General features: G+C 38.8%; 1 protein-coding gene across 4 annotated transcripts in view; it reads right to left on the bottom strand.

Annotated features, from left to right (window-relative positions):
• gab1 (GRB2 associated binding protein 1) overlaps positions 1 to 21,917 on the bottom strand; it is a 78,428-nt gene that overhangs the window by 14,660 nt on the left and 41,851 nt on the right. For 3 of the 4 annotated variants that reach the window (XM_022738192.1, XM_022738193.1, XM_022738194.1), the window contains 3 exons: positions 19,399 to 19,493; positions 18,120 to 18,420; positions 15,408 to 15,500 (listed from right to left, as the gene is read on the bottom strand). In XM_022738192.1, coding sequence (XP_022593913.1) covers positions 15,408 to 15,500; positions 18,120 to 18,420; positions 19,399 to 19,493 — 489 coding nt within the window. The remainder of the gene's footprint in view (positions 1 to 15,407; positions 15,501 to 18,119; positions 18,421 to 19,398; positions 19,494 to 21,917) is intronic. The other variant, XM_022738196.1, reaches the window with a different exon arrangement.

The following is a 21,917-nucleotide window of genomic DNA, read 5'->3' as shown; positions in this document are numbered from 1 at the left end:
ACCTCACGAGAGGTGTTCACCAGCATTTACAGGAGGACAAGATCTGCTTGCAATGAGACTGATACTTTAGGTAACAGAAAAAAGGGATAAATGGGGGTAAATGAGCTCCTGAATATTATTTATGATTGTTCATTAATGAATATTGTAATCTGTAAAGGCATGATAATATTACAACAGGAAGAGTTGCACTGCAGATAGAATTTTAAAATTTAAATTTTTGTATTATTGCTTTTCAGCCATTTACAATTGTTCCATATTAAGTATTGATAAAATAAAATAATGAGCCATATTGGTGGTGTTTGCATGTCATGCAGTCATTATGTTCCTGTTTAGATATGCCACCAGTAAATGATTTTTATGAATACCTATACACAACGTGCAATATAAAGCACCACGGTTGATTTAGACTCCACATTATATGTACAGCGTTCTTGTTTCAAATTTGCCAGCCCTCACATTACATGTACTTTAAGTCTGTTGTCTTAGCAGTGACTGACTGGTATGTGTACTTGCTTCAGGAAACCTGCTCCACTGGAGATCAAACCACTGCAGAATGGGAGGAGCCCTGTACGCCTGTCGCTCACCCGTTTCACGCGCTTCATTTGCTCGGGAGTAAGTATTTAAAATGTTCTGCAGAATTTTTCATAATTCTGCATTTTGCTAACAACTGAGGGGCATGTTCACACTACTCTGCTTTCCCATGAGCCTTGTTTTTTATTTTAGTTTGAAGTCAAGTGGGGATGCTGTCAGAGAAGAGGCACCATGCCTTTTCAAAGTTGAGAAAAATGCAATTGTTCAGAGATACACAGGCCACAGGACAGTGAAAATAAATTGCTGCACCTTGCATCTCCTGGTGACTAAAGCCAATGATGTTGTTTATGGAAACAGTGGTGCGTTGTCCTACCTGCTCCTAATATTTACCAACACAAATACAGTTGAGGTTTCCTTCTCTTTTGTAGGAAATGTACTTTGGTGTGAACATGCCTTTTTGTGTAGTAGATACACTTAACTAAGAAAGTAGGCACTAAACACTTCATGGCATTACCAGAGTCACTTTGTGACCAGAAGTAGCACTGCTCATACAAACAGGGTCTGGGATCTGCTCAGAGCTACATCATACTGAACTCAGTTTGTTGGCTTATCAGGGATGAGGTCTATTTCTGTGCTTAGTGCTGCAGGGACTCTTCTGGCTGCAGTGGTTTATATGCGGCGACTGTTATGTCTGTAATTATATTTTGGTGCTCACCAGAGAGTGTATTTGCCTTGAAGTCGGTGTGTAAACATTGTGAATGCTGCTCAGTCTCTCTAGGTTTCCAATGCCAGCGAGACCCCCGTCAGCGCATAGCTGGCCTCCAGCACTGACTCGGGGTGCGAGAGGAATAGTGGGTGGTGACTGCATAGAATGAAAGAAATCGCATGTACTCGTAAGAATGATCGTTCGAGTATGCTCAAATATACGGACGTACTGAGGGATTTGACTTTTCACCGCTTCACATCAGAGATGAATACATGCATGAGCTTACAGATAATGATATGTGATTTAAAGCTAAGAGAAGACAGCTGAGGTTGTTGCATGGTTCTATTGTCACAGATGATCAGTATGTACATTTTCTGTTAAGTTGCATGTTACATTTTCTCTCTCAATCGCAGATTCGCTACAGAAAAATGTGATAATGTCTAATTTGATTTTTATTGTTATATGTGGTTTTAGTGGGTTCTTGAATCTATGTTTCACTTATTCATGTGTACACCTACAGACAGTTTTCCCAACAGATGCACATAAATACAGTAGAAGATGTTTGTGTGAGGTAGACAAAACAGTTTCTGGTTGAATACCATAACAGCCTAGAATGTTAAGCTGGTAATTGTTGTTCAGAAAGTGTTAGAAATTCCCATTTCCAGTCCTTGCTCCTCTCCTCTAAGCGCATACATTGAGTCTGGACAAATTAACTGGTTGCTGCAGACGGACTCCTCGCCACTTAAACTTCCTCTTTATCCTCTTTACCCTTTGTTTTGTTTCTTCTGCTTTTCAGGTTACTGTGCTCTTAAAGAATGCTGCTTTTTGTCAAATCAGTACCCTTACTGTTGTTGAAAAGATCCATTTTTGTTATTTAGGCAGTGGGTAAAATTGAATCCAAGTTTGTAGTGTCTTTTAGCCTCTTCAAGCAATGCTGCTGCAACACAGGCACAATTGGTTGTATACTATGCATTTTCATTTCTGAAGAATTAATACCGCGGGACAACATTCAGCTATACACTGACAGGACGGACATTTCCTGTCAATGCGAGATATTTCTCTTACAGTTCTGAGTATTAGATGTACCATTTCCGTATTTTTCTTGCTGTGAAACAGTCTGGTTTACATTTTTTGCAAATCTTGCTTTATATTGTCTTGCTGACTTTGCCTGTTCTTATTCTTCTGACTCGTGGTTAATTTCTTTCTCCCTAGTTCCTCATTTCTCTGAACTTCACCCAGACTCTGGCTTCATCCATTTTATTTTTTCCTGCATTTATGTTCTTAGACACATGCTGGCTGTTCTCTTTTTTTCCCCTCTTTGCGCTATCTACTTCTGCTTCTTTACAATGTGTCGTAGAGAGGAGTCACTTCTCTCAACTGCTGAGCAGATTTCCCAGTCACGCTCTCCTGTAACAAGAGGGGAGGTGGAGGAATCTTGACACCATAGAAGGAGGTGAGCAGGAGGCGTTGCCGAAAGGTTAGGACACATCGGCATGGCCTGCCCATGTCAGATCGACCAGAAGTGACAGCGCAGTTTCGGTAGCGTTATTGGATAGCATAAGGAATAAGCCAGTACATAGACAGACTTTGCAGTAGCTTTATTCAGCGCCCCAGCAATCAGCTACAACACTGTGGTGTGGATACACACAGTTGCATGATTTTCAGATGTTATATACCATTACTCTTCTTACAATTAGTATGGGTCTATGCTTCTTGCCCCATTCCTAGTTCTAATAACCCACCCACTTTGTAGTTAGAAATTAACAGCTGCCTGTAGGTCCAACTGATACCTTATGTTGTCAAATACAAAAAAAAAAACATAGTACTTTTAGGCTTTTTCTTTTTTTATCCCTTATTGTTAAATCTTAAATGTGATGTTTAGATATAATGACAAAAGACAGGAGATTCACATGGTCAGTGTAACCACTGCCCACAACCACGAAATGGTGCCATCCATCAGTGATCAAAATCTTACAGTTCTGGTGCCTGTCAGACATGGGACATGGGCTTGCATTGAAAAAGATTAAACAATGTATGTCTTATGATAAAATATCCATTTCATCTAAATAGTCCCATAATTCACTACCTGGCTTCCCAGTTTTGACAACCAGTTTACCTGGACAGTGCGATTTTTGTTTGACTACTATGCCTTTAAACATTTGATTGCAGTCTCTCTTTTTCATTTTTTAAACTTCCAATCCACAGACATCGTACCTGTATTGACGACCTGCGTAAAAGACGCCTCTGAATGCAATTTGGGTGTTACCACAGCATTCTGTGAAGAACCGAACTTCTTGATACTAGTTCATAAGATCTGAAAATATAGTATTTTAAAAGTCTCCGAAAAGGTTTGTACTTGTTTCTGGCCACAAGTCACATGTAGAGTACATGTAATTATTTAACTTAGTGAGTTATGGCCTCTGTTCCACATTTCATGACATTAATTGTCCCTATCAATAGAGCTCGATTTCTCATTCTCTATTACTAATATAAGCAGTTGCGTGCGTTCAACTGCGCTAGAGGTCGAGATAAAGATAATCGTTACGCATATGAGCTTGTGATATATGACCCAGCGAATTATGCCCCTCTGTGACTGCGAGTATATTGTGCAGCAAGGGTAGCCTCATATTTGGTGAAGCCAAAAAGGGAGACAAATCAGTGTGTTGTATGATATAGTATACAAGGTATTTTTTATCGAGGATCTGAATCTGGTTTCTCCAGGCCTCATATGGTTGTCTAACACAATTCCCAAACCTAAAGGTAGAAAGGATAAGCATGGACAACTGTGGACACGTTTACCTAAATCGAGTAGTATCTATTTACTAAACACACACAAAACGACTCAGCATCATATATGCATAGGAGTATACTATAAACCTGACTGTATCTGTCGTGCACTATATTGAATTCCTTCCAAATATTCACGTGGAAAAGCCGTTTATGTGATGTTGTTTTTTCTTTCCTTCTCTATAGAATGATATTGATGATAATATATGCTATATAGACTACTAGCTAGTCAGAGCCACGCAAATAACACCCGTACATCATCAAGAGACAACAAGGAAACACCTAACCACTACACAACAGTTACATAACTCGTGTTATACTGAACTAATATGATGGTGAGTTTTGCCCATTGCCCACATGGTGGAAAGGAACACGAGTGCCACTGCTAAAAATAGCATGCCAACATTCCAGGCAGATATGTCTGAGAAGTAACGACTGTTAAACGGACGTCTACCATACTTCTCAAACCTTGAGAGAGGGATACGATCACTCCTTCCATTCTCATATAATGGGCACTCACCATTATGTGATCACTCTTGTCATATCAAGTCTTCCAAAGGGAGCGCTTAACTCTATAGTGCCTCCATCCCTTTACCATAAAAACACACTTAGGCAATTCTCATTTGTACAAGCGTGAAGTGTTTGTGGTTTAGGTGTGTTATGTGTGTGCTTTTAGATTTTTCGCTCCAAGACATATTCAAGAAATGAATTGTATACAATATCCTACACTATCTAAAAATACGCGCCCAAGCTATTGAGGTATAAGTGAGTTGAAAATTTAGAGCGGCGGTCAGTGCGAAAGCTTCCAGCATTACCCCAACTACTTAAGAGCGTGTCTGATAGTTTACACTGCTTGTCAAGCCGAGAACAGCACTGTTGTACAGTTGATTATAGAAGAATGGTTAAGACAGTCCGCCTCGTATTAAAAAATAAAAGCTGTTCAACGACAGGGATATGTCTATGATACATATCGTTGTGATTGTTATATGATATATTTAGAGTATCATTCGTTCACTCGGTCGGACACTGTTTGTTGAACTTAAGCAAGCACTCTCATGTAAACACAACTTTTTTGTAACGAATTACACTGTGGCAGCGCGTTAAATCTACTATCATGGATTGTACTTTTCTTATTATTATATGGTCTTCGAATTGTATTCCCATTCGAGTGGAATCAGTGTACATATCTGCCTCAGTCGTGGGGCACTTCGCGTGTCGATTAACTCCATGGTAGGGTAACATTTCCCTCATACTATTGAAGACGAGATAAGTAGCACAGTGACGCCTCGCAGTTTTTCTTTGTCATGAATTTAGTTTTAGGAAAGTGTTAATACGTAAGCAAAAAATTCACTATAAAAAAGCATAAAATATCCATATAAAGATCACAGAGTGAATGAATTATATCCAGTTTAAATCCAAGGTTATTGGCTTTCCTAGTGAAGAAAGGCACTGTTTGACAGACAAGCTATTACAAACTAGATACTTTCTACTGTTGTCCTTTCGATCTTTCCGCCTGGATCAGCAAACAGTTTGATGTGAACTTGAGCGTTGTGAAACCGGATGAGTTATAACGGATTTGTGTCTGAATGGCACAACTTCAAACCAGATCCCTGAGATAAAACCCATACGACAGAATTTTAGAGTTTTATTTAATCATCATTCTTTTTGTCGAAATGTTGCAAAGGGGCAAGAATCTATAGCTAGACCGTTTTGCTAAATCGATGAACACTCGGTAAGAGTGTATCATAGGATTTTGGTTTGGTCCTCAATCCTACTTATATAGCTGCTCACTTTGGGATTTGTCACCTCCAGTTACGGCGCGTGTTCAAACACATCTAAATTGTCCTAAGCTTGGAGTGAGAAACGAGTAGGATTATTCAGTTGATATATTTTCACATTGTTTACATGTTGATTTTACCGTGGTAAGGAAAATTAGTGAGCTTTCCAAGTAAACACTTTTGCATTGGTGTGATATATAATAGAAAGAGAGCAAAAAATTATCCACATATGACACACCAACATGTCGATTACATATTTGTATTGTTAATCAATCAGTAATACACCCTACAATATACACATCCAGTCACTCTAAGTGGTATGGGGAAAATATAACGACCCAGTAGATTACTTTTGGTAGCGGGGAAAGGCATCGTAGAGACAGGATTGAATAGAGTCTGAGAATTTATACTTGATCAGGGTAAGCAATCCTTATCCTGAGATCTATAAAGGTAAATATGTTTGTCGCAAGTTCTTTAGTGTACAATTGGACATCTTAGAGAATGAGAATGAGTCTTACTGTGAGGTTTTAGAAGTACAATAATTGACTGTCGATTTATGTGTACTTATAAGATCTCCACACAATTAAGCCATCACCAGTGATGGCCGTTCCTAATATCTAACCCCAAGGAACGCTACAATTGAAAAGAAAAAAAAACTCATCTGTGTCGGTAACATCTTTCAAAATGCGAACAGACTAATACAAACTATCCACTTCTAATTTATTCTTCAAGTTATTTCATCAGAGTGGATGTCGTGTCCCCTTTCAGCTTTCAGCTCAGTATTCTTGATTCATATGGAGGAACATTTTGCTAAACTGTTTAAAATGCTTAATTTGACAAGCGCTGGTCCCAATTAGTTTCACAAGTTTCATTGATATTCCTCATTTCCTCTCCTCTAGGTTTAATTTTTTTCAAATTGAACTGGCATACAGTTTTGGGAAAATTGACTGCCTCATGTAGTCAACTAGATACATCTTTTTATAGGCAGTGAAAAATCTTTGTCTGCATAGATCTGTGCTTTACTACTGTGAACTCTCAGTCAGAAGTCCCAAGCATGTGCTGCCACAAGATAAAATCATTGCTGTACATTATTTTGCCATCAGTTAGATTAATATGTATCATCTGAAAAAATGTGCCTTACTAAGTCATCTACATTCTACTTCACTCTTTCCTTATTGCAGTCTCTTTGTGATATGGACTGCAAAGCTGATGACGCTTTATCTTTTTAATGACAGAAAATGTAAATTTTAAAATGGACTAAATAAAATCAAACCTCTTATTCCTGTGTTGTCTTTCTTCCATATATTCCCATTATGATTGCGGAAAGATAGAAGAGAAAAGAGAATAGAATTCCTGTTGCATGTTGAGTGGATTGAAAAATTGATGATACCATTCAACATGCACAGCTTGTATGCGTTTTTAATTCCTAGCACTGTCAATTCCAGAGTTTTGATAAAAAAATTGACTAATTACTTCTAAACATCCTGAACAATTATAGCCTGAAAATATGATTGTATCATCTGAATACCTCAGGAATGAAAACAACCTTACAATACCACTCCTCCTAGCCATAACAGTGCCCACACTTACATTGCCTAATCACACAAACATAACATGTAAGTTTCTTACATTTTTTAGTTTCCTTTAAAGATTCTACACAAGCTACGACTTCAAGTACTCTGACAGCTGCAACAAGCCATGAGCTCTGTAAAATGCAAGACAAATATGAATATTGATGTAATATAGAAATATAACTTGGAAATAATAGACATATATAGACAAATATAGTAGGTCAAGTCGATAAGCTGACCAAAAATATAAACAGCCACTTGTGTTTTTGCTTCCATTTTTCATGAGTTGAAATTAAAGATTTTTTGTAATAACACAAAAAGGCTTCTTGTTTTGTTCCACAAATGTCTTTAAATCTGAGTTTGTGAGCATTTCTCTTCATCCATCCACCTGACAGGTGTGGCATTAACAATATGCTGATTACACAATGTGATAACTGCACAGGTGTGCCTCAGGCTGGTCACAATGAAAGGCCACATTAAGATGTGCAATTTTATTTTGAAAAAGAATCATCAGGCAATGTACTACAGATTTCACATGACCTGGGCTACAGATGTGCACTTTTTGAAGGGAGGGTCAGAAAAACGAGTCAGTCTCTGGTTTGACCACCATGCGCATCATGATTGTACACCAAATCACCTTTGTACAGGGTTAATCAAGCTGTTGATTGTGGTCTGTGAAAGACCCTGTGCTTCCTGAATGGCTGCCAAAGTTGTTGGCTATTGGATCACCTGTTGTACAGGCAGATCCAGCGCATCCTAAAGATGCTCATGGTGAGTATGCAGGCCATCATTGCACATGCTGCAACATGAGCGATGGCTGCGGATGAATGGCGCGACAGTGGGCCTGTATCTTCTGTGCACTCAAATCGCCATCAAAAAATGCATCTTTGTTTATTGTCTGTACTAGCTTAAACCTGTCCCTACCGTAACGACACTAGCTCACCAACACCATGCCATGACAACACCACATTTTGTGTGTGCCTTCTATTGTTTGACCAGAACCAGGGCCACACCTGTGCAATAATTGACGCTGTGTAATCAGTATCTTAATATGCCCACACCGTGTCGGGTGGAGCTTTTGGCAAAAAAGAAATGCGATACTAACCAAGGATTAAAAACACAATTGTGAACAAAATTGAAGATTTGTATTTCCGAATTCATGAGTATAAAAATAGATTTTAATATCGTTTTGTTCAGTATAAATTAGCCTCCCATACAAGGTACGTTGTTCCGTCGCCATCTTTATTTTGCGAGCGATGGACGTTGTAAAGAGAAACAAGGACCTTTATTGCGATTTTCCACCTGCGCGGAAAAAATCGTCGAAGAATCTCGAAATTTCTTCGGAAACAGAGGTAAGGTTTTGAACAAGTTTTTTTCGACAGGTTTTTTGTTGACGTGCTTATCCCTGTCGGTAAAGCACATTTTATGATAGAATACACATTAATTTAAATCCCAAAATATGGCTAATAAACTAGCTACTGAGATAAGGTGTGTGTGATGCAAACTGAGTAGCAAACAATGACCAAAACAAACAAAAATGTCCTAAAAAAAGAAAGAAAAAGGCCTTCGTCGTTTTTTACAAAGATAACCTTTGCATCAAAGATTAAGTATTGTGTAAATGGACCAACTGACTCTACAATTTTACGCGAGCACTGCATTGTATGTTCCTCATATTCAAAAACCATTTCCCTTCACTTACCAGCCCTATCCAAAAGTTTGAGTACCGCCCGGGGAAATTATTTATATATGTATCTCAACCCTGCTGTAAACAGGACCACTGTTACTATTTAATTAAATGCACTTAAAACATAGGGGAAAAAAAGAACATTTGTTGAGTGCAGCTCTATTGTAAATCACTCTAAACTATCATTTGAACTCTTGAGGCAGGTTATGAATGCCATTAGGAATTGTCAGCTGAGGATAATTAAACCAGAGTTAATATATACTCTGCCTTCTTCAAACCTTGTGCTAAACACATGGGCGCTCATCTAAACAGCTGGTTAGTTAATTAATTTTTTTCCCTTTATTATTTTCACTCTTGATCTTACGTTCCCGCAATCGACTCACTTTAGCTGCAAGATCTCAGAGAAAATCCTCTGACTGATATAGTAGGTATAAAGAGCTTAGCGTTATTTGCTAGACTACTATACTACCTAAAACATATCTATGTATGCGTGAGTGCCAGGGGCACTGAAAGTCGTCATTGCCAGTCATTCTGAAAGTCCCGATGTTGGTTTAAAAAGAAAACCGTTCTCGAAAGAACCGTCACTTCTTCGAGCTCTGACGCGTATTTCATAAAGTTAACTCTCTTACCTGGGCAACCTCAGACTTGTCCATTCACTCAACACACCGATCAGCATCCACAGGACCCCCAGCCTCACTTGGTTCCTCTGACCAGCTGCTGCTACTCGTCGATGGTGTGGATAGTAGCCTGTACGATCGGATGTTTTTTCTTCTCTCCAGTGGGGATTGGTTGCTACCCTGACGACCGTCGCACCAGCAGGACCATCTGTGTTGTTTCAATAATTTCTAATACGTAAATGTAATTGTGTGACTTTGTTTGAATCAGATTGGAAACACTTCCTGTGTGAAGCTGTGAAACCATATTTTCATAACACAGTGAACCCACATTATGTCACGTACACCACATGCTGACAGATAAGCCGCAAACATGTGCAAACACACCACACCATTACAATGTTTATATTGTAAGAGCATGCATGCACGTCGAATGCTTATGCTTTACTAGTGTACAACGTATCCATCCTTATTGCGATAACACAAAAATCAGTGGGATCAGTCACTCGCACACTGCGACACGGTAGCAGCACAACTTCGAGAAGAACGGTTAGAGGTTTGGATACAGACGCGACACTATATGCCCGGCTTTATCAGTGTTGTAAGATCATATACAATTGACCAGTTACATCCTTGACGTTGAACATAAACTGGCATTCAGAAGTTCTAACCCTAAAAATTAACTGTCAACGTGTTTTTAAAAACACTGTATGGCAGAGGGGCAAGCGGGGCTGATGGGAGGAAAACGTTTTAGGCTTCCAAAATCTTTTTGGTGATAGGGTGTTGGTGGTCTTTATTTCCTTCCAGAGAAAGTGGTCGTAATTAGAGTAAAGAACAGTCTGACTGATTGTTGGCAGCGAGAAAAAATACAAACTGCAGCTTTAACCAAAGGCCGGAGGCCCCAGTCTGAGTCCTCTACAAACCGCGCTTGAAATGTTTACTTTTTCCAAGAACTTTTAAGAAACACTTAAAGACTCTATTATGCAGCACATGGACAAGAAAAAGCTGAAGGAATCATCTGTATTTATATTTAGTATGGCTTCTCTCTGAGCTAACTTCAACAGTTTCTTCATCTAAACCATCAAACTTGTCACTAGACCCTCCCTACTGAGGCTGTTCAAGGAATGTTTTACCTTTAATTATCACTCCATTATTTGATCTGATAAATTTATCTTTTAAGTTTTGCAGTATTAAAACCTCTAACTAACAAAGCCTAGTCTTGACCCAGATAATAAAATTTTTCCCTTTATTTCCTAAATCCTTGACCAAAGCTGTTGCAAAACCAAACTATGCATTTATTATGCATACGGAAAGTGGTTTGTTTGCAAGAGATTTTCAGTCAGGGATTTAGAGGCCACCATAGGCACAGAAGCAGCTCCTGATGAAAGTTACTAAAATCTTCTTCGTGGCCTCAGACAATGACTCGTCTTTATCCTTGTCTTATAACATCTCTATGCTATGTTTCTACCACCATCGCATCACAAGATTTTATTAGAAAAGAAACTGGGAACATGTCATTGGCCATTAAAGGAACCACACAAGGCTGCGTTAAAATCATACTTATCAGATAGATTCCAGTTCTGTTTCATTGTTAATAATCACTCTTCCATGCACAGAAACGATAAACCATGGAGTTCCACCAGGGTTCTGTTGCTACGACTATAACTTTTCACCCTAAAGTGCTCTTTTAGGCAATCATTACCAGGAAGCACCACATAAATTCCAAACTTCGTTTGAAGATGACACCCACCTGTAGTTATCTGGTGAAGCCAGATGAAAATAAACCAGGTAGGTGAACTTCAAGCCATTCTTAAAGACATTTAAGGCCTGGATGACTGTAATGTTTTACTTCTAGATTCATACAAAATTAAAGTTTATTACACTTGACCCTAAACACCTCACGAGAAAAAAAATGATTTAATCATACAGTTACTTTGGATGCATTACCCCAACTCCAGTTCACTGTAAGGTAGGGCTGACCTGAATTGCCATTGAAGCTTCAAAGCTTCCAACTGTTTGCACATGCTATCATCAACATTAATCGAATGCTGTGTTTTATTACAAAAGATTACCACACAAGACTACAACACTGTTCCTTTCCACTGTTAACAAGTACTTGCTCATGGAGGGAGTGTTGAGTCTACTCTATAATATTGCAAGTGTTGATGTTACTCTTGTAATGGTGCCTTGAGTTAATGTATGCTATGCCAGCAAGCTGCAATTTACCAAGCACTAGAGTCAGGCACAACACAAAGATTTCCAGCTACTGTTTAAGTTTTTAATACACAATATTACAACAACTTCCTCCAACCCCGTACCGGACCTGGATGTCACAGTTACAATAATAAACACATGGACCTGTACGGAGCGGCATGGCCTACCTAGACAATAGTTTTTTTTTACAGGACAGTCTCCAATAATTGACATGGTGCAAAAGTATCAACTATGTCTGTCTTATCAAACTGCGAAAATGGTGTTTTAAGTGTTTTCCTAGGAACTAATCCTGTTTCCCGAATCCCTAAGTTTCAAAAAAACCAATGTTAAAATGCTGGTAAAGCCATTTAGTTGGGTGTTGCATGGCTCAGTTATGCTGAGCACTGCTTTTGAGATCAGTACCTTGTGCCAGCATTATAGTAGTTCTGATTGTTGTCCCAATACAAAACCACACCAGACCCACAGAAAGCCATGTTCAGGAAAACACACAGACCCCTTTTCGGCCCTTTCTGCTAAGATTTAGTGTGAAACCAATAATGAATTTGCATGACACTCTCATATATACTAGATTGTACATATCTGTTGAATTGGCCACAAAGGGAACAAGTTAGTAAATTCTGCTGGTGAAAAGAGTTTCACAAGAGTTTTACCTGCCTCTGTTCTCTGGTCAGGAGCCCAGAATCCCAGGCAGACTGCTTCACCACAAACAAATGAGAGTGTACTGATTGGTTGAGATAGCAATGTGCTGTGAGCTGAAAGGTGTTCAAGGCACTGAGATAATGTAATGTAGATTAGTGGTTTTTTTTGAATGCATTTTTTAATGTTTTTTTTTCTGTTCAACAGAAAACAATCAGGAGGAAATTTCTTTTTCCATCAGGTATAAGCCAACAGCAGGGATGCCCACTTCACCGACTGCACCTCCACATTAAAGTCTACCATGCCTCTGTGTCTGGTGTGCAATATCTCTCTGTAAGTATAAATCTCGCACTCTGTCAATGTCTGGATCTTGTAATAATGGAAAATGACGTTTGCGCATGTTTGACGTGGATCCTCTTTGTACTAAATCTTCCAGGTGATTCAAAGTTGCGTTGAGGTTTTAGAGATTTGAATTATTTTTCATATGAATTCACAGTAAAAAGGTCAAAACCCCTAGAGGTTTGGGTGACAGTTCCCCACCTACTCAGTGCAAACACGCAACTCAAGTGAGATGTTACCATTGTGGTTTTACAGCCTGCAAGGCTCTGTTCACCTCCTCTTCCTTCCTCCCTTGCTACCTGCCTAATTGTTCTGCTGTGGGATACACTGCAGCAGATATGTTTTCCATACACACTTGACACCTTTTAAATAAACAATCCTGCCATTAAACATCCTCCCGTCATGAAGGTTATAAGGTTCAGTTTTAGTTGAAAACAGTTTTTAAAGAGATGCTTATGATACAACACTCATCCTTATGGCAGGATTAGTTTCGTGGCGCCTGTTGAGAACTTTATTGCATCTATATAAGAGGGTGTTTCCTGTTGATTACTACAACAGCTTCAAACAATAACTCAACAGTATATAACTTTCAATGGACGATAATAATTTTAGGCCAGGTGAGTGGACATTAACAATATAGAACAGATTATAAAACTATTCAATCTCTATAAACTGCACAGATAATCCACTAAACAATGCTTTAATATCATAACAAGTCCATAAATGTATCAATGAATTTATCAATTTAATATGCATCAAGAAAACTCCAGCAATAAATAAGTAATACAAGTGCATTTTAAGGGATTCAAGTTTCGTAGACTTTTTATTCCATTCCCACACCGCCGACAGTTCAGCACCGGAAGGCAACTATTGTTTTCAGCGGTTTGTCCGTCAAGTTCCCATTCTCGTGCGACGGGAATATCCCAGTGAACACCTCGACGGAACTTCTTCAGATTTGGCACAAAATGTTTACGCTAAACATCAAGATGAAACCATTTGATTTTAGCTGTCAAAGGTCAAAGGTCAAGGTCACATTGACCTCACATAAACCCGGGTTTGGCCTGTGAAAGCCAATCATCTCTCGTACGCCTTGAGGGACATTTCCTAAATTGGTTGAAAACGTTCAATTGAACTCAAGGGTGAACTGATTAGATGCTGGTGGGTAAAAAAAGGTCAAAGGTCAGAATCAGTGTGACAAAGCAATTATGACAAAATTTCACACATGGTTTAATGTCGTATTATGACTCTGGATAAAACAGGAGGTAACCTGAAACTATCTTGGCGGCGGAGCAACAACTGCGAGGTTGGTAAATTCTACAGTTCATTTTATAAAATTTTTTTTACAGTAGCTTATTGTTACTTTACTTGGATTTTAGAGGTTCAATATGCAGAACGCTTTATTTTGAAATTAGAAATATTTACATACTACATTTTTACATTAAATTTCGCGATTTTTTCATTGGGGAAAGGAAATGTGTATTTGAATTTTTATGTTTTTAACTAGGGAAACTTTTTTATTTTTAGTTTACTATTATTTATAATAAAGATTATGTAGGCTATATTTTACAACCTCATTATTCCAGCTGCCTCTGAGTAAACCCATGTGGAAAAATATATTTCTCATGGGAGTAAATGCTGGTGAAACTTCTGGCGCAGGACAACAACTTTTGCATGTGTGATGATATTAAATCTATATTGAACCAATCTGATGAAAACATTGGTCCTTCTATACAACCATGCAAAATTGTGTGTGTAATAAAAGACCTCACAATAGATGTTCACCATAAATGCTCATTAACCATGGCTTCTGTCACAGGAGTTGGACTTAAACATCGTAAACTACATACTTTATGCAGAAGGCAGCCGCTGCCTGTACAGGCTGTGTGTTCCCAAGCAGGAGAGTGGATATGGTTATTTATGTGAGTCTCTCTTTCATAAGATGATATCACTGTTCAATTTCCTCCTGACAAGCTATCTACTACTTTCCAGAGCCCATGTGAGTGTTTTTATGACAATAATCCTGTTGTGGCTGCTACATCTGAGTGTGTGTTCTGGAAGCACAATATGTTCAACTGCAAACAAAAAACATTAAAAGAAATGTTTGGGAAAAGAAATGTCAGTAAATTATGGCATTTGGTTGACTGCATATAAGAAGTCACATCAGAGTGAGGGGATGTGGCACTAACGGTTAAGTTGTAAAGGTATGTTGCAACTGCTCATGAGCTCCAAAACTAACATCTGCAGTCCACCATGCGTGAAGTGCACACCCATCCACCCCCGCTGGGATTTAGGACTTTAAGACTCCATTTAATATTTTATAAACCTACTTGGGTACCTCTGGATGGAGATGCTCTTCACAAATAGTACATACTAAAGTGCATTTTAACTGATTCTGGTGCACACAGTTAATCTCTTATAGAACCAACAGGCCTGAGAAACAAGAGAAATCCCAAAGTACACTGTTTACAACATGCAAAGAGTTGAGATGAAGTAGAGTTTGGACAGGTCAAAGAATGAAAAGTTTTCAGTTCAGTGTGGAGTACCTACCCTTGCGTCGTCCCCTTGGGAATTCACCTACGGTTTGAGAGTCGGTTCGCTCTAAACCGACACCTTTTGCTCTTATTATTTTAGGACTCTGACCTGATTGGTGAAAGAAGACTTTGCTTATTATAAAATTTTTGGTGATCACAACAGTTAAGCCCTACTGTAAGAACCGCTCTGCCATGCAAAGCAAAAGACGAGACTTTTCTGAACAACAAAACTACACCCTCATGTACACCCAGTCACCTTTTTGTGCAGCACAGTTATCAAGAGGATGATTGTCATGACAACAGCAGACCCATACTGCCCAACATGCACCTCACTCCATGCACCACGGCTTCCCACACAAAGACTGACATCACAGCTGTGCATGCACGATGAGTAGTGTATAAGCACTGAGAGAAATCATGTCATGTTGAGAAGAGCACAAACAAATCTGTAGAACAGAGTAACTTACTGATGAGGCACATATCTCATTTTACACTAACACACTGATCACAACATTTTTCTGCAGTGCTGACAAGAGCCTAAATGTGCCACAATCTCAAACTAAGAAAATTAGTTTAAATGGAATCACAAATAGTGTTAATAAAATGAAACCCATTGACTAGCACAGACCACTAAGATGTCAAAGCCTTCACAACATACAGCGCACAAAAGACGAGTGAAGTTGGTAGTGAGTAGAATTAGTCCAGTAGAGATGAATTTTGCATGGCTCATGGAGAATAAAGACATTAACAATATACAAAGAGGAATCAAAGAGGCATGTGATATTCTACTTATTTCTAAAACATGTTCATCCATACTCTCTGCTTTAGACATAACATATACCAATAAATACCTGATACTAATACTTCTGAATAGTGATGTGACTCATTAGTGTTTACTTATCTTCAGTTTCAGTCTGATTATCATACTTAAGATACATAAAGATTTCTGTCCATATTTGAAATTCACTGTGCTTTATGCCGGTCTATGTGCTATTTTCTAATGGCAGGTGCAGTTGGATTGATGGCTGAATCTACACTGTAATAATATCACACAGCACCTTTCAAATCATCAGTTATAAAGGGTGTTACTTAACATAAAAACACATCAGTGTGACAGCATCAGAAGAGAAAGCTGAACAGGAGTGTTTGCAGATGTTTCAACACTGTCTGAAAATTGCCACGATAGATGCAATACTCTTCTTTCCCTTAGTTGTCCTAATAAAACCAAAACAAATATCATCAAGACAGTAAAATGAATACTGTGGTGAATAGTGATCGATGTGACTTAAAAGTGAACAAAGAAAGGAGAAAAATCCCGAAACTATGACTGAGAAAGAACAAGTGATAGATAGCGAGAACAACTAAAAATGACAGGACCCAAACTACAAATGGGCAATATTTTTTTACACTCATACTTTTCTGGAAATGATAGATTACAGACTTGTAAGAGTTCAAGAGCTATGGTCCTAAATCTGAAATACAGTGGTATCTGTCCCATAGATTGTACCAATAATTATGTTTTTTAAAGGCTGAATTTTTAAAGATGAGAGAGAGCTGGGCATACACAATACCGCTAAACTCGAGTTTATACATTTTGTAATAATGGTCCAATACACCACATACAATAAACTAATTATCATACAGAATTTAAGCGTTATAAGTACTCTACTGTAATGGCCCCTGCGCCAAATAATCCCATATTTTAGACTGTGAATGTACACTGAAGTCTTGATGAGTACTGAACATTCTGAGTTATGGCTCTTTTTGTGAAACATGAGCAATGCCCTAAAATTGGTTGGCCTGTAATAGAGCAGTCAGATGATTTGGAGTAATAAAAATCTTTTTATAACTTTTAGTCATGATAGTCCAGCAATGATGCATGCCAAATTTGGAGTTGACTGACTCAAAAGGTCAGAAAAAAATCCCACATGTCACGCATGGGAGGATTCCTCACTGGGAAATGTAAAACTCCATAACATGTCCTATTTTCCTCAGTGACAATAACAGCCCTGGCTTTTGGTTTCCCTTTGTGATGACTCCCTGTCTCCCTGTCATTCTTCAACTACCATTCTCTCGTTGCCCATTACTCAGCCTTTCAATCTGCCCAGATTGCAATTCCCTTTGCTATTAGGTCTTTCATCAAAGAGCTCCATTCAGATGATGGGAACAAAGGGGATGGAGGTGACCACTCCGGGCTTCGGTCACTCCATGGCACAGAGACCAGCCCCCTCCAAAATGGGCTACAGGGCCTCTTGAGCTCGGGACAAAAGTGCTTTTGACAAGGAGCTAACTGTGTGGGATGTAAGAAGATGTAGCAGGCACTAAACTAATTCATCAACAGGTGAAATAAGCTGGTCAAGGACAGGCATAGAGGAAGATTGGGGTTGGTATTTAATACACCGGACAAACCAAAGGAGACAAAATGAGAGAGAACCTTCTTCCACATTAACAATGGCAACTAAAGTATGATAAAGAAAAACGCTGCTTTGAAAATGGTTGGAAATGATGTATTTATGACCATGAGCCAGCACTGAGAGTAGCAGCTGAGTGTTAAGACAGAGGATGGACTGTCATTGCATTAGTGAATACTGAGCATACTGAAGCAAGTTAAATGCAAGAATAAACTTCAACACACATCAAACCCGCAACACCAACATGATAAATCTAGTCACAATATTGACGAACCAAGTCACAGCTACACATGCATGCACACCTATCATCCACTCACCTTTGCGATCAGGTTTGAGATTTCGGTCCACAGGTGGGGGCTGGCAGTCACTGAGCATTGGCCTACGAGGAGGGGTTTTGGGACTTGAGCGGAATCCCATGTGGGCGGGCGGGGGGACCTGCTTTCCCAGAGAGGAGAACTCCATGGTGCTTGGAGTCATGGGCACATAGTTGGGTTCGTGCATTGGCTCTGTCAAACTGCCTGAGTGATGATGTGACGGGGAGTTGGCGCTCATGGGTACATAGTTCTGGTCTACTTCCTCTGTGGATTGGCTTCCCACTGGCATCATTCCTTTGTTTTTCTGAGGGTGACATGGCATACACATATGTTCACAAATAAAAAGAGACACAGTGTAAGGCTCCCTGTATAGTGGAAAACTCAAATGATGTGGCAACAGCAAATCAATCAAGAATGAATCCAAAGAAACTACCAATACAAAAAAATATGTATAGATAGGTGGTTTATGATGGTAGCCAGCATGTACTGCGCTACCAAAATGCTGAAAAATTGCAGGTAGATGCTCAGGAGCAGCAGCTAACATGTACTACCAATAAACCAGCAGCATAGCTAGCCTTAATATTTAAGCTTGCTAGCAAAAAGACTTAGTTAGTTAGTTAGTTAGTCTGCTGAGCATACAAGCTGAAACAGAATCCAATAATCATAACCACCGAAATAATCATTACAGTAGCTGAATGCAAACTATTATAAACTAAACTAAAATATTATTTAGTCTGTATCAAACAGTGCAATGAAAAAAATTGCTTTATCTGTTATGTCATCCGTCCTGCGTGTTTCTACTACCCCCAATAAAGTGAAATGATGGCATGTTGCGTTGTTTTCATAGCCTGTAGGCTAATGTAGCCAGGACATGGTTCCATTGTTTCATCAGACACAAGTAGCCACTGTATTAAGCCACTTATTTGGCTGTGCATTTCAAGAATGTTATGCAATATTGTGCTTTGCACAAATGTTACTAACGGTTGACCAATGCTTTTTTATTCCCTGGAAGATGAGGGAAATTGAGCACACAACACCCCTAATATATTAGGCTTTTTTCCCTTCTTTGCTCTTCTTCCATTGCCTTAGAAGAGAGGATAGGGAGTGCAGAAAATTTCCATTTTCACAGTCAATATTGGGTGCATTCGTACATGTTTTGTCTCCAATATGAAACAAGATTGTCAAAGATTCTGCAATCACGACATGAATGTTTCCCTTTAAGGTGTCAGCCTCTTCCTAAATGCACAGCAGGGATCAACAGTATAATGATCTTATTACTTACAAAGTAGCTGTTGAAGCTTTCATTGAAGTCAAACGAGCAGCTTTTGTCAGAGGGGAATGATCTAGGAATGTCATAGCAGTCCTGGGATCCAAAATCTGCAAAAAACACATCATATATATATATATATATATATATGTATATATACATACACATAGGAATACATTATTTGTTCCATCTAGTAAATTTATTTTTAGACCATTTTTTAAAATTTTGTTATAATAACGTGTATCTATAAGTTACCTATCTATTATATCTATAAATATTTTCATAAACTATTTCAACCAATCATTAAAAATATTCAACAACTGGTATTAACTTTTGATAGGCTACTTTGCTATTTACTATCAATATAAAACTATTAAGGCTATTTTCTCAAAACATATAATCATAATTCTCTATAGACAAAATCTTTGACATTTCCTTTGTCGTCGTCGTTATCTCCCGCTCATCCGGATCCGGGTCGCGGGGGCAGCAGCCTCAGCAAAGAGGTCCAGACAGCCCTCTCCCCAGCCACTTCCACCAGCTCTTCCGGGAGAATCCCGAGGCGTTCCAAGGCCAGCCATATATATATACTATATATATTACTGTATATACTGTATATATATATAATATATATAGTATATATAATATATATATATATATATATATATATATATATATATATATATATATATATATATATGTGTTTTTTTGCAGATTTTGGATCCCAGGACTGCTATGACATTCCTAGATCATTCCCCTCTTGACAAAAGCTGCTCGTTTGACTTCAATGAAAGCTTCAACAGCTACTTTGTAAGTAATAAGATCATTATACTGTTGATCCCTTGCTGTGCATTTAGAAGAGGCTGACACCTTAAAGGGAAACATTCATGTCGTGATTGCAGAATCTTTGACAATCTTGTTTCATATTGGAGGACAAAAACATGTACGAATGCACCCAATATTGACTGAAAATGGAAATTTTCTGCACTCCCTATCCTCTCTTCTAAGGCAATGGAAGAAGAGCAAAGAAGGGAAAAAAGCCTAATATATTAGGGGTGTTGTGGTGCTCAATTTCCCTCATCTTCCAGGGAATAAAAAAAGCATTGGTCAACCGTTAGTAACATTTGTGCAAAGCACAATATTGCATAACATTCTTGAAATGCACAGCCAAATAAGTGGCTTAATACAGTGGCTACTTGTGTCTGATGAAACAATGGAACCATGTCCTGGCTACATTAGCCTACAGGCTATGAAAACAACGCAACATGCCATCATTTCACTTTATTGGGGTAGTAGAAACACGCAGGACGGATGACATAACAGATAAAGCAATTTTTTTCATTGCACTGTTTGATACAGACTAAATAATATTTTAGTTTAGTTTATAATAGTTTGCATTCAGCTACTGTAATGATTATTTCGGTGGTTATGATTATTTGGATTCTGTTTCAGCTTTGTATGCTCAGCAGACTAACTAACTAACTAACTAAGTCTTTTTGCTAGCAAGCTTAAATATTAAGGCTAGCTATGCTGCTGGTTTATTGGTAGTACATGTTAGCTGCTGCTCCTGAGCATCTACCTGCAATTTTCAGCATTTGGTAGCGCAGTACATGCTGGCTACCATCATAAACCACCTATCTATACATATTTTTTGTATTGGTAGTTTCTTTGGATTCATTCTTGATTGATTTGCTGTTGCCACATCATTTGAGTTTTCCACTATACAGGGAGCCTTACACTGTGTCTCTTTTTATTTGTGAACATATGTGTATGCCATGTCACCCTCAGAAAAACAAAGGAATGATGCCAGTGGGAAGCCAATCCACAGAGGAAGTAGACCAGAACTATGTACCCATGAGCGCCAACTCCCCGTCACATCATCACTCAGGCAGTTTGACAGAGCCAATGCACGAAACCACAACTATTGCCCATGACTCCAAGGACCATGGAGTTCTCCTCTCTGGGAAAGCAGGTCCCCCGCCCGCCCACATGGGATTCCGCTCAAGTCCCAAAAACCCTCCTCGTAGGCCAATGCTCAGTGACTGCCAGCCCCCACCTGATTGGACCGAAATCTCAAACCTGATCGCAAAGGTGAGTGGATGATAGGTGTGCATTGCATGTGTAGCTGCTGACTTGGTTCGTCAATATTGTGACTAGAATTTATCATGTTGGTGTTGCGGGTTTGATGTGTGTTGAAGTTTATTCTTGCATTTAACTTGCTTCAGGATGCTCAGTATTCACTAATGCAATGACAGTCCATCCTCTGTCTTAACACTCAGCTGCTACTCTCAGTGCTGGCTCATGGTCATAAATACATCATTTCCAACCATTTTTCAAAGCAGCGTTTTTTCTTTATCATACTTTAGTTGCCATTGTTAATGTTGGAAGAAGGTTCTCTCTCATTTGTCTCCTTTGGTTTGTCCGGTGTATTAAATACCAACCCCAATCTTCCTCTATGCCTGTCCTTGACCAGCTTATTTCACCTGTTGATTAATTAGGTTTAGTGCCTGCTACATCTTCTTACATCATCCTCTCTG

Source organism: Seriola dumerili, unplaced genomic scaffold, assembly GCF_002260705.1.
Source record: "Seriola dumerili isolate Sdu_G_001 unplaced genomic scaffold, Sdu_1.0 BDQW01000035.1, whole genome shotgun sequence".
In the NCBI taxonomy this organism is placed as follows: Eukaryota; Metazoa; Chordata; class Actinopteri; order Carangiformes; family Carangidae; genus Seriola; species Seriola dumerili.
Note: the sequence above shows the minus strand (reverse complement) of the source record. Positions and strands in the feature narration are given on the sequence as shown.